Source organism: Apteryx rowi, unplaced genomic scaffold (assembly GCF_003343035.1).
Source record: "Apteryx rowi isolate R43461 unplaced genomic scaffold, aptRow1 scaffold_0, whole genome shotgun sequence".
Classification (NCBI taxonomy): Eukaryota; Metazoa; Chordata; class Aves; order Apterygiformes; family Apterygidae; genus Apteryx; species Apteryx rowi.
This window is the reverse complement of record NW_020447195.1, coordinates 6,503,050-6,517,480: the sequence shown is the minus strand read 5'-3', so window position 1 is coordinate 6,517,480 and position 14,431 is coordinate 6,503,050. Positions and strand designations below refer to the sequence as shown.

At 45.3% G+C, this 14,431-nt stretch overlaps 1 protein-coding gene across 1 annotated transcript; it reads left to right on the top strand.

The window, feature by feature from the left end:
• The first annotated feature begins 239 nt into the window (after positions 1–239).
• Positions 240–4,901, top strand: APCDD1L (APC down-regulated 1 like). The gene is made up of 4 exons (XM_026055793.1): positions 240–462; positions 767–896; positions 1,685–2,243; positions 4,085–4,901. Exons 1-4 carry the CDS (start codon positions 240–242, stop codon positions 4,841–4,843), a joined length of 1,671 nt encoding a protein of 556 aa, XP_025911578.1. The 3' UTR covers positions 4,844–4,901.
• Positions 4,902–14,431: the final 9,530 nt, after the last annotated feature.

Below are 14,431 nucleotides of genomic sequence, written 5' to 3'. Positions count from 1 at the left end.
CCGGGCTAATGTCRCCAAGGAGTTTTGCTGGGCAGTGGTTTTAATATGTTTTGTGTCTAAGAAGCAAGCAAGAAATGCAGGTGCCGAGCTCTTGGCAGGACCTGGCTGTAGGTCGTTCTAACGCGGGACGTCGCTCTCGCCATGCGCTGCCGCGGGGTTTGGTGTCACGTACAAACTCGAGCGGTCACTGCCGGTTGCAGTCAGAGCCCCAAGCGAGACTGCTCCGGTTGGGCAACGCGATGAGCGGCGACGGAGCTGGTGCTGCGGGGTGGCCTGGCAGCGCGGCGCGGCCTGCGCCCGGAGCGGATGCCCGGTGGCGGCGGTCGCTTCTGCTCGGGCACCCGGCCCCACGGGCCCTGCCCCACGGGTGGTTCCAGCGGATGCCCGGTGGCGGCGGTCGCTTCTGCTCGGGCACCCGGCCCCACGGGCTCTGCCCCACGGGTGGTTCCAGCGGAGCGCCCGGTGCGGCACGGGCAGACGCGCATCGCCGCGGTTTGCTGCCTCGCTGATGCCAGCCGGATTTTGCAGCTGCAGCAGAAGGGGGGGGCGAAAGCAGCGCGGCCTGGCGCACCGCTACCTGCGCCCGGTGGCTTCCCCCCGCCGCCGCCCCCGTTAAAGGGTTTAACCCACCGGCGAGAGGCAGCGGCGGCCTGGGGGGGGGGGGCGCCGAAAGCGGGAGCCTCTGCTGCCCCCGCGGCTGACGGCCCCTCTCCCCCTCCCTCTCCCTCCTCTCCCTCTCCCTCCTTCTCCCTCCCCCCCCGCGCAGCCTGCGCGGCCGCGGAGGCGCCGCTGCGCTGGGAGCCGCGGTGCCGGCAGCAGCTGCGCCACCTGCAGGACGGCGCCAGGATCGCGGCGCGGCTGCCGCCCCGCCTGGAGGGGCACTGGGTCTCCACCGGGTAAGGACCCCCGTGGGCACCCCCGGGCACGGGACACCCCCATGGGCACCCCCGTGGGCACCCCCGGGCACGGGACACCCCCATGGGCACCCTCGGCTGAGGCACCCCTTGGCATCCACTGGGCACCCCCTGGGCACAGGGCACCCCCGGTTGAGGCACCCCCCCGGGCATCCCTGGGCATGGGGCACCCCCCAGGCACCCTCCTGAGCACTCCCGTGTAAGGCAGCCCTGGGCACCCCCATAGCCACCCCCCCCAGTAGGGCACCCCAGGCACTGGACCCCCCCCGGGTAAGGCACCCTTGAGCGTCCTCTGGGCACCCCGTGGGCACCCCCAGGTAAGGCACCGCCAGGCACCAGCGTGCATCTTCCCGGAGAAAGCGGTGAGCTGAGCAGGGCGGGAAGAGCCCGTCCCGTCCCCCTCGCACCTATCCAGCCTCTGCTCGCAGCCCGTCAGGGTGCCACTTAGGAGCGTGCTGGGCCCAGCCGGATTGACCCCTCCCCATCCCGCGCAATCCTGCTCCTGCCTCTAGGAGATGTGCTGCAAAGTAGAAAATATTGCACTAAAAAGCCGCAAGTGGCAGCATTGCATTTTGCTAGCGGGTGCCCGAATCTTCAAACCGCCCAAGCTCACTGCTGGGTGCTGCTGCCACCTGCGCTCGCCCTCGTCCCGGCCCACGGGGCGCCCGGAGCTGGTCCGGCACGTTCACACCGGCTGCGCGCGGCGGCGGCAGGGGCAGGAAAAGCCAGCTCCCGCCGGCGTGCGGCTGAGGACGCTGCCTTGTCYCCAGGTGCGAGGTGCGGCCGGGCCCCGAGTTCCTCACCAGGTCCTACCTCTTCTACTCCAACCGCCTCTTCAAGGCCCACCAGTTCTACTACTGGGACCCCTCCTGCCGCGAGCCCTCCTACTCCCTCGTCATCAAGGGCAAGCTGCGGCTGCGCCAGGCCTCCTGGATCACCCGCGGCGCCACCGAGGCCGACTACCACCTGCACAAGGTGGGCATCGTTTTCCACAGCCGGCGCGCCATGCGGGAGGTCGCCGCCTGGATCAACCAGACCTCGGGAGCGGGCTGCAGCGGCTTCCTGCCCCCGGGGCGCAGCTGGGCTCCCGGGGCGCTCTACGAACTGCTGAGCGCCAAGACGGAGCGCGACTGCACCGCCGCGCTGGGCTTCGCCATGCACGAGCTCAGCCTGGTGCGGGTGGAGCAGCACTACCAGGCCTTGCTGCAGCCCCAGCAGCCCGGCAGCCGCCTGGTGGAGGAGCTCTACTTGGGGGACATTCACACCGAGTGGGTGGAGAGGCTCCACTACCGGCCGACCGGTTACCAGCGACCTCTGCAGAACGCTGTGGTAAGAACGATGCTTTTTATTTTTATTTGTTTTTTTGTAAGAATGATGCTTTTATGATAAAAACGGTGCTTTTATGGGGACCCTATTGCAAAGAGAAGCACAGCTCACCCCGAGGAAATGCAGAGCCTGCACCAAAGTCAGTGAAAGCACTGGGCTGTGCGGCGTTGGGGGCTGCACGGCGTTAGGGGCTGCACACTCGGATGCCTTGCGTCCCTCCCGTTATTTCTTTGTCATGTCCTTCAGGCTTAGAGAGGAGCGAGGAAGCCAGCATCTCCCATTAAGTCATTATTCCTCAGTGTAATGCCATTAGAAGAGGAAGTTGCCCTGAATACAATTACGCTGTTATGCAGGAATCGGGCTTTCACTTTGACATTTATGAAACCGAGCAAGAGACTTGGTTGCTTTTTATTTTTTTTCTTTTGCCAGCAGGTTGGTTTATTTCCAGAAGAACATATTTTTATTTGAATTTTATTGATCAATTCAGAAATGATTAAGTAGTGAGATAGGGTGAAAAATCTCTCTGAACATTAGCAGACGGAACTGAACTAGATGGAAAAAACTCTTTTGGGGGGGTAACATTTCCCTACACCCCAGACTACACCAACTGAACTCCGAAAGAGCAAAAGAACAGCACAGAGCCACACCTCTCTCAAATAACATTCTCAGATTGGTTAAACTTGTGTTATCTTGGGCCAAAACCATATATATGAGCAAAACCAGATGGTAAACATAAACACTTTTAAAAGTTAATTTAAAACCAAACCTAAAGATACTGAAATTCACTCTCTGGATGTAGCACTGTAATTAATCAGCTAACAGCTCTCCAATGTACCAGCACATGATGTCAGCACTTGGCGCTAATTGGAAGCTACCATACATTAGAAATAACTTCACACGACTGGTTTAAGCGAGTAAGATTTTTGGCTTCATGACTGCGGTGATAATTTTATTGGGCAGAGGGGTTTTGTTTTGTTTTGTTTTTATTACTTAGCTAATAGCTGTTTGCTTGCACTAGTGAGAAAGCCTACACAGCTATGTTAGGAATTATTTTTTAGCGTACTTTAAGAAAATATCACTTTTACTCCCTTAAATCTGTATCTGTTTTAAAGCAACCCATTCTCCCCAAATTACCTTTCATTATCAAAGAATTTCCTGTCTAAGGAGAGCATATATATTTGCCAACTTCTGGGATTATTTAGCCATACTGTACTGTGTACTGTCAGCACTCGTTAACGTGACAGTAGCAGTAAAGCAAGCTGAAAATGACTAAATTACAGTAGACTCCAATCAACTTGTATGTAAATTACCCACCCTGCAGTTAACTACTGAGTTATTTAACCTTGCTGCGTACGACAGTTCAGTCAAGATTAGCTCTTATTCTGGAAAATGATACAGTGTTCAAACCCTGGTTATTTAAAAATAAATCAGTTGTGATATATGAAATATAAGAAAAAGTTCCCAGCTAGACAAAAAAACTCTTCTGGCATTTGAGCAGCCGCAGGACTGCTTTGGCTCAGCGCTCCGTACAAAGCCCAGGCAGGGAACCGAAGGTCAGGTCCTGGTTTTGCGGGAGGTTTTTCCTCTCCACCTCCAAGGCGATGCCTGTGCTGGTGCTCGGCGCGAGCCCGCTGCCTTGCTCCCAGCTGCGTCCTCGCGGCGCACCCAGGCTAGCAAAGAGCCCGGGCGGCTCCTCCTCTCGCCTGGTCYGCTTGGGTGTCTTGGGCCAAGTTCATTGCAGATGAGCACCCTGGTGTGGGAGAGGCCGTTTGAGCCTTTTAAAATACTCTGAAAGGGTTTTTTGCATAACCATTTATAAAAATACTGGTTTTTGCCTTCCGCAGCACCATGTGCATCCTTGCCCAGCCTGTGGGATTATATACAGAGCTGATGAACACCATCCGCCCATACTACCTGTCAGAGCCGAGCTGCCGATGCAGCTGAGYGGCAGCTGGGTGAGCACCCACTGCGAGGTGCGGCCTGCCGTGCTCTTCCTAACCAGGTACTTCATATTTCACGGGAGCAATCACACCTGGGAAGGTTACTACTATCACTACTCCGACCCTCTCTGCAAGCAGCCCACTTTCACCATCTACGCGTCCGGGCATTACACCCAAGGCATCCCCTCCTCCAAAGTGAGAGGTGGCACCGAACTGGCTTTTAAAGTCACCCAGGCTCGGGTGAYGCCAATGGACCAGGTGACGGTGATGATGCTCAACTCCTCGGAGCCGGGAAGCTGTGGGCTGACCGACTCCTGGCACGCTGGGATGGAGCAGGATATAACGCCCACAAATGGATGTTTGGCTTTGGGCATCAAGCTGCCCCACACGGAGTACGAACTTTTCAAAACAGAGCAAGACGCCAAAGACCGCAGCTTGCTGTTCATTGGCGAAAGGCCCACGGATGGATCCAGCCCCGACCGTCCAGACAAGCGACCCACATCGTATCAGGCACCTCTGATTCAGTGTGCTGGGGCGTCGGAGGAATTCTCAAAATATGTTAGTCTGAAATACTTGGGAAAACAGGATGCTAATGGGAATGAAGCACTAAAACCTTTGTCTGTGGCCTTTTTATTGTTTATAGCACTGTTTTTAAGTTTTTAAGATGGGACCAGCTATCTATTCAGGTGCAGCACAGAATTCAGATAGTCCTGGTGCTAGGGTGATTTTATATCCTTCAAATGAGCACATCTGGAATCAGTTTTACTTAGATTTGGAAACACTTTAAAAAAAAAGCAGTGAACAAAGCCAAGAAGATATGCCTGACTATATACTGTTTGTCCTGTGGCTTTATTGCCTAATCTTCCCTCTTCTTTGCCTGCAAATGTAATGTAGTGACATGGATGCATTGCACATTGCAATAGATAATTTAGCAATAAGAGAGAAAAAAAGAGCTACATCAATTACAATTGCTGCTTTGAGCTTTTGACACTGCTAAGATATAATCAAGAGCTTGATTCAGATGTAATTCAAACATCCAAAGTGTTGGCTACTGAGTTTCTTTGAGATTAAGTTCCCTCCCATACTCCTCATTGCTGTTCTTGCAAATTTAGATCTGCAGTGTCAGTCAGCCATAGATAGTCAGCAAGTGCTCTTGATAAAGGCACTGTTAATCATTCCTTCCTCAGTTTATAGACTTTTCCTGCAGTTTTCATGTATATGTACACAGACAGAGATGCAATGTACAGTTTTCCACTTAGGTATGTGCAAAAAGCAGCCCTCACTGAACATTACCTGGACAGACTGCCGTGCCTGGCCGTGGTCAGATTAGAAGGTGCAGTAAATGGAAAAGGCCTCTGTGCCCAACTGCTCCCAACCTTCAGCTTCACATAGCTGCAGGCATTGCATCTGTGTTGCATTATTCTGGCCTTTCCCGTCACTCGCACTGGCCTGCGCTTTGGGAAGGCGGCAGCGGCCACCACGTTACTGCCGCCCTTGTCCAGCCGGCAAAGGACCACCAGGCAGTCAGCGGCTCCTGCTCCTCACGTATCTCGCAGAGCCAAAGATCACTTACAGTGCAAGCCTTCTCAGGCCACGTATTTTTCACTGTCTCCTCTTTTGTAAGTGTTCTGGCATGCAAATTATTAATCTAGCTCTTAATCCAGGCACATTCATGTAAGGATGTTTCATAAATTTGCCACTAGTGAACAAGGTGTTGAGGAAATACTCTGATCAGGTAGCACAGCAGGTCAAGCTGATTTCTAGTGACAAGAAGGACAAAGTAAGAAATTATATTCCCTTGTCTGCTGCAGCTAAGCAGCATATAACTTACTTGGAGAAGACCTCCTCCCAGTAGCTACATCCTGTCCAAATAAGCCTATATATCTTACTCGCAAAGGATATTTTGTTAAACCAGCTATGCAATAGCTACCTTCTTAATGCTGTATTTACAAACCTGCAGCTTGTACTTAGATAATTTATGGGTTTTATAACATATAAATACTTTTGGGGGATCTGTACATGAACAAATAATTCAAATGAGATGCTTATTAAATGCATACAGTTGTGATATAAATGTTGTCAGCATATTTGCGTGTTCCAGGCATGGTAAAATATTAGTCGTGCGCATAAACATTTATGCTTCTAAGAGAATACACAAAAAGGCCATGCTAACTCACCTTATGTGCCCTCTGCGATCAACAGAGAGAGAGAGAGACTTCTCCAGGCATCAGGTCAGCAGGCAAAATCAGTCTCCTGCCTCCTAGTCCTCTTTCTTCACTCACCATAGCAAAAACTTTTGCCGGTAAAGCACTCCTGCAAAATATTTCCTGCTGTTTCTAAGGGTTGCTGTGTTTCATTGCCTGCTATTGCATGGAGATTCACAGGCAAATGTTTAAAGAACTGGAAGTGATTATAAACCACCTACTGCACTCACTTCTTTAGGGGCCCTGGCAGGCAGCACTTTACCCACCCACCCTGGCAAAGCCAACAAGAATCAGCCAATTTGGAGGAAACCCCAAAGGGTCCCTTTCTCCTGTGGCTTAAGAATTAAAGTTTATCTCAGCATGCAGAGTCTTCTTTGCAAGGTCCCGGTTAAAATGCTATGAAGCAAGGGAAAGACGCAGATAGCGTAGCTGGATCTCATACAACCCATACACGCAGCAGAACTGTGTTCCTTCAGCTGACCTGTTTCCTGTCACCATGCCTGGACGGTCACTCATTACAGCCTGGACGAAAGGCTGCTGCTATTCAAATCAGCAGAGCAACATGCTTAGGACCCAAAGATGTCCGTGGTAAGAATAGGGAACTAAGCTACACTCCTTCCCTTTGAACACCTCACCCAGAGCCTTTTCGTCCTCTCTTAAATATACTTAAGTATACTTCTGAAAGGAAAAAAGAAAAGCCATGGAAAAGCTATTTGCATAAATATCATAACTTTTATTGTTCTGTTCACAGTTTTGGGGAAAACATTCCTAAATTACACAGTTACTCTCTTATGTGCCTTTTTTCAGTTTGAATTTGCCTGGCTTTGATGTCCACTCAGTGATTCCCGTGTTGCATTTTTCAAGATCAGAGGGAGCTGCAATGTTGGGTATTTTCTCCCCATGAAGATACTTCTGCATTGTAATCAAGACACTTCTCAATCTTTGTTAGATAAACTCAGCCAAGTGAACTCACTCTTTCTCTCTAAGGCATTTTCACACTCCACTAGTCATTTTTTGATTCTTTTTTGCATCTATTCCAATTATTCAGCTTCTCTTTTAAAATGTAAATATCCAAATCACATCCAAAATTCCCAAGTCTCACAGCTGAGATATACAAAAGTATAATCACTTACTGCTAATGATAATTCAAAACAAGAACATGTTCTTATTCATTAGTCTTTTGCCCTGGGAAAAGCTGCACTGGGAGTTCAGGGGGAGTTCTTCCTTGCTCTGGTCCAGAGTATGGATATTTTTGTCATGCACACATTTTATCAGTAGCAATTTTATGTATTTTCACCAGTGATCTGGAACTACTGAATTATCTTGGGTCCCAGCAGACTCCTTCTGTGAGCATCCCCATTTCATTGCATTTCTCTTTGAATGACCACTTTTGAGATGTGAGATTATCACAGAAGCCCAAGCTTTGCAGGGGTCCAGATACACTCAATTTACTGTAATCCCAAAGAACGTAAAATTGAAAAAAACGACACTAGAATTAAGTGACTTGCATTATGCTTCCATCACCATTCATCCATTCCCTTGCTCAGGGGGTGTCAGGCAAACTCAGCGCTTCACCCAGGTCATCCTGTCCTCTTGGCCATTCTTCTCATCAGCAGGTCAGAGACTGCCTCAGGCATCTCCCTTAGAAGTATTGATTCAAGTTTTCTAGTCCTACTGAATTTTAAAATGTTTATTTTTGAATATTAAGCAATGCTAATGAATGACATCACCTTTCCAGTCTCTTACATCATCACTTGCAGTTTTGCCATCTGCATGTAGTAATGATCCTTATCCTACCGCAGATTTCCCTCTGTACTTCAGCTATTTATCACCCTCTCCAAGCACTCCAACATGTACATTTTTTTCCTTTGGCTATTGCTTTCCTTATTAATTTTCTACTCCTCATAACTCTCATCTTCTGTTGATTGCTGTCCATTTCCCCTTTTCTTATTTTTTATTACTTTACATCTAATTTTCCCTTCATTTCATCACTGAACTAGGATAGACTTTTAGCCAAAGTTGTCCTCTTTCTTGATTGCAAAAGTTGGGTTTGGGGCCATTTAATACCTTTCTCTTAGAAAACTGTCAATTCTAATTCACAGTTTTCCATCCAATTTCTTATTCACTATCAGATTTGATATGAAGTTTGCTCAGCTGTGCCCTTTTGAAACACCAATTACATATATTAATATAGTATGGCTGTATGCCTACCTCAAATGCAATCAGGATTCCACAGTAACCACCAGCTTCTAGTTCTGTGATTAATTTATCTTTATCTGACATAACCAATGTCAGAAAACAGAAAACGTTCATGTTACATGTCTAACACTGCATTAGAAAAACAGACCTAGGACATAAGCAACAAACATTAAAACTGACTACTGGATTCCTTTCAACTATAAAACAACTCTATACCTTTTAATTGTATCTATGAAGAAAAATCAAGAAAACACACACAGGCAGGAAAGAACCAGCTGAAAGTCAACAGAAACAGGCACGCATGACTTGAAAACTCTTCCCCTTAACTTRCAACATAATACTTTTCAGAAGCTTAGGGTTTTTTTAAACCCCCAAAGCACAGGAAAAAAAAATAATTTTCAAACATTGTGAATACACTATTAGCTTCCTGCAGCAACTCTGAGCATGAAAACCTTTTGCACCTTCTTTAATATCATAAGCTACTTAGCCTTTGCAATCTTCTACATCTCTAGCAGGCATGGACATTTTAATCATGGGCTGAGTTAGCTGGACAAACTCAATCTAGGGCCTGATCTCCTCTTCAACAGTTCAATTAAGTTATTTGTTTTTCCAGTTAGCCGTCTTCATGCCCCTTATGTTTAAAATGCCTTAGGATGTATTTTGCATTCTAAATTCCCTGAACAATTCCTAAACTTAAATAAAACACAAGAAGTAAGTTTAACAACACTTTTGGATAAATTGTTATCATAGAGTGATTCATTTGATAGACTATGCTAAATATAAAAGCATGTAATCGACTTTAAACACCAAAATAACAGACACCACAGTTCGCATGGCTTTCACTATAATCCTATGGAGAAAATTTTAGAAATCAGTGCAGTGCCAAAGGTGTACCTTGCATTTGAGGTAAAAATACCCAGGTGAGTTTAGAGCAAGCAGAGCAGGGCATAGCTTGCAGCTCTCCCACACATCAGGTGAGTGTCCTGGCTCCTGCACCCTGGGGCAGGTCCCCCACTGCTTTAGTGGGAAGCAAAACAGTCACACTGGGCCTGAGAAAGAGCACAACTTTGCGAGTAGAGCACTGTGCAAGAGCTCTGGGGCCACAGGACACCTGTTGTTCAATGTTGTGCAATCTCTGGAAATTTCCACGCTGGATTCGGCTGCAGCCTGACGGGGAGAGGTGCCAGACGAGGGTCAGGGCATGGCACGCACACAGAAGCAGCACAGAAAAGCTGGTGAGAGAGAAGGGAGGCGCCTGGCATGACGCATTGCTCCAAACTCTCCTGAGAGCGAAGAGGAACAAATTTTATCAGGTAGAAGCAGAAAGGTGACTTGTTACCTAGGATGGGAAAAGGTGTCTGGGACTAGAATTAGACACGAGGAGGGACTGGTCTGACAGGCAGCCAGGGCAGAGCCACGAAAAATCACACAGGCCAACGTCTGGGAAGGAGACAGGGAAGAACAACATTGGAAGAGGAGCCACAGGAAGGAGGAGACCAAGATGGAAAGTAAATAGGCAGCAGAGAAGAAATGCCATTTAAATAGGGTAGGCTGAGCCTCAGTTTCTTTGCCAAGGCACAGTGCTGGAAGAAGGATGACTTGGATTGACCAGAAGAGCCAAGGGAGTGATGCGGGGATGTGACAACTCAGGCAGAACAGATCAGTAAAGAAACTGGGCAAGAGAGTGTGTGGCCTTCACAGAAACTCTCTTTTGGGCTCTGAACTAAAGCAAAAACTCCTGGCTTCAATCATGCTTCTTTGAGGCCTCCCAGTGAAATGTGAAAACAGAAGTTGATGCTTTAGCTCAAGCAGCTCACCACTACATCAGATATTTAGGTCAAGAATGGGCATCCATGCAAGGATGTAATCCATTCGATCCTGACACACACATGGGACACACGCACTATCGTGATGCCATTTTTAAAATTCACTTTTTAAAAAACCTAAATATGCAAAGCCTAAGAGAACATATCGGATTATGCAAGGTCAAGCTCACAAAAGTTGGGCAGTCTTAGACACCTTTGGGGCAGCCTTAGCTTGCTTAGATACTGCAATGTATTCACACGAAGTGGCCAAATTAACAGTACACAGGCAAACTTGGTTTTGCCATTTCCTAACTTCTGAGTGCTCGATTTTGTACTGCCTTAATAAAGTTCTTTTAAAAGTGGTTGTGTATGGATAACTGCGTGCGGGAATTCTGCCAACCTAAACATGAGGGGTTCAGGAGGTTTTTCTAGTCTTGTGAGTTTCTCCACTGAAAGAAAAGATTAAAAAAAGTATAGCTAAATTGGGAACAATACTTTACTGCGCACTGTTCTTCAGTTCTTCATAGGCACTTCGAAAGCTTGAAAAAAAGATCACAAAATTAGGAAGTTATTTAATAAGAATGAAATGTACTGATGCAGAAACATAAACAGAAATGCCAGATGTATAATGTCAGCTTGTAATATGCAACTTCAATTAATTCTTAATTCATTTGTTTTCTTAACTTTTGTTTTGCCATCTGGAAAAGGCCATTTTCTACTGACAGATCATAGCAGAAAAAATCCAAAGTTCAGGTTTGTTTCAAGGAAAAGAAGCCTTGTTTTTGCACTCAAGAGTCCTTTCTTCTAGGTCTCATTCATGCAGAAGCCTCAGGATAAACTTAGGCCTAAATTGGGAGGCAGCACGATCTACATGAAAGTTTAGTAGTTTTCAAAGTTTTGCTCTTGAAAGAAAAAATCTGAAAGCTGTTCTGTAAAAGGAAAGGAAGTCACAGGAAACGCCGGAGTTAATGATACACACATAGTCATTTTGGTAGTGTGTAAATGCATGCTTATTATAATGTTACATGTGAGATTTTTGGCTGGCTCTTACTTGTTATTTTAAAAAACAACCTACATTTATCCAGTAAGAAAAATCAACCCATTAATAAAACAAACAAACTTTATAGTTAAGCAGTTTTGAGTAGTGGAAACACACAATTACTTTGTTCTTTGAAGCTAATCAAAACAAAAGTAAAAAACAGTACAATGAACAGTGTCACTTTTGCATTGACACCCATTAGACAAAGTGATAAAGTACACATGAAGTTGTCAGCATAACATAAAGAAATCTTAACTGGACATGGTCAAAGGATCTGCATCACCCCGCTTTAACAATAAATCCCTCTATTTATATAGCAGTAACAGATGATTTATACCAGCATTATATTCTGTTGTCATCTTTTAATCAATTCAATCTACAGACCACCTAGGTTTCACTCTATATGAACCAGCAGCCTTGATCAGTAGTTGTTTTTCTTTCTAAAATGCCTAAATGTTGGTTTACACAAATATTTTCTAATCAGTATATTAAGTTTATAGGCATGTATCTGATTACAAAGAATAACTTCTCAGTACAGTACTGAACTAATCTCACCCCTATACAGATTACTTTCTTCTTTTTATATTAGTGTTTCTGAATCATAAAAAAAATTCTCAGATATGTACACTGAAATTTGTACAAATGTGCACATTTAAAGACTTAAACATTGGAGAAATTTTTGTTATAATTCATCTTCTTTCAAAAAGAGTACAAGGTTAGAAGACACCATAGAGTCCATATCCTGAGGAAAACATATACTTGGAATTACAATAGGATTTTTGACCTGTTCGGTTTGTAGCTAAAGAACATATTAGCAGTATAGAAATCCACTAATTTCTCAAAGATTTTCAAACATTTTCATTTCTGGATAATCACCAGATGCTCCGACTTCAGACAAACAGTGTTTGTGTTGTATCTGCACAGGCCAACTGAGAGCAGCACACAGAACACATTCATTAACTACCTGCACACAGTTTCATGCAGATGAACAATCTAAACTCAATCCTCTCTTTCCTTCCCGTCCCCCAGCTCCCTCCATTTTCTGGGATGCTGTTCTTATATTTTTTCCTTGAAAATGAATATAGTTCACTCACCACTTGCCCGCTCTCAACGTGCTCACTTGAGGACTGGAGTAAGGACGCTGACCCAGACTGAAATGGCATGAAAAAGTGGCTCTCCAACTCAAGCACCTTTAGTGCTGCCGTGAAGCGCTACTGTAGCTGTAACCCAGCTACCGCAAACATGAAGTTCGGAGTGCTTGTTTTACACATTCTTTCCTTTAAACGTAGGGATTTTTGGTTGTGTTTTTATCTCAGTGACTTTATACAGAAAACAAAACTCAGGATATGGCGTTTCAGGACACCATGTGGAGCAAAATAAGTATAGCTTCAAAAGCTTAAAATATTAGCGTTAAGTCACTATTGCGCCTAAGAATTAAGGAGGTGTTCCCATTGAGAGATGAAAATGCCAAACACGTTTTCTAAGAACAAGGGATGACATGTATAGAGTTTTCTTGCATTAGGCAACTGCAACATTAAATATCTTAAGATAGTAAAAATCCATCATCACAAGGTGCACAACTGGGGACCACTATGTAAATATCCTGGCTGCTAAATCAAAATTATAATAAAAATTGCAAGTGTACATGTGCAGGGAACAGAAACCCTTTATAGTTTATTGGTGAGAAAAAACTCTAGCAATTTGCAAAGTGAGTTTCCAACTTTATCCCACTAACAGCATTTCAGGAGAAAAAAGTAGCATGGAGTACTGTTGTCAAGCAATTACAATCCCATATTTTTAGAAAATTATATTATAGTAATCAATCATCAATCTCTCTGTTTTACATACATGGTATTATCTTGCTCTTTGATTCCTAAGGCTCTTCAACACCACCACCAAACTGGGTGCCTAGCCTGCATATGCATTTGCTATAGTTGTGCATTCATATTTGATGACTGCCAATGTAGAGAAATAGTTATTATCATTCATGCACAAAAGATTTCCTTTAAGATGTGGATAACTATGTGAAAATAGYAGAAACTGTTTTCTGTTCCTTTCCCATTATTAGGCTTCACGACATTTTAGAAACCTATTCATACAGGGGGCCCAAAGGACAGACAAGAGTGCAAATATCCAGAAAGGGAAGACTACCTAAGCAGCCTCTACTGGCTCTTATAAAAATTAACAGTACATGTATATGCAAGTAGCTATCTGAAAAGAATGGCAAGAACAATCATTAGATTAATAACTTGATTTCTACTATCATGTATCAATTATACACTGTTTTCTAACATCTGGTGTCATGTGAGAACACCAGACAATAATATTATTTATAAACTCTTTTCATGCATAGCTTCCTAAGATACATAATGCCCTCCAGAATAATTCACTTTCTATGAACACTTGATGAAAGTATTTGCTCTGGTGTCATCATGTAAAGTACAACTTACAAAAATCCCAGTGGCTTAAGAACATATACCCAATATAGAAATGATTTTGGCAATATACCCAAAGACTAGCCTTTTAAGAACCTTGCCAGGGAACATCCATAGTTTTCCTTCTGCTGCATGAGAAAGAAGGGATCGGTCAAATGGACAAGTAAAAAGGTTCCCACTGATCATTCATTTTATTTTAAGCTCAGCGAAAACAAAGCATTATCCAGACAATTCAGTGCTACTATCTCTTTAGGCTGTTGTCAAAAATGGGAAGGAAAGACCTCAGAATTTTGTCAAGTTCCAAAATATAAAAATTCCATTTAACAGTCTGGTTTAGGACTGACAGTGTGGGTCAGCCCCAGCTGAGACTGCAGCTGTTACCAGTACATCCTTAGCTAGCCATTTAAACCAAGGTCCTCTCTTTGGTGGTCTCTTTCAATCACATTTGTAAGGCATCTAGAGCATGAGAGTGTTTTCCTGGCCTCTGTGTACTTCTGGAATACAAACAAGAGAAACAACTTTGCTCACAAATAACTAAGTTCCAAGTTTTCACAGATCATTGAGGAGTG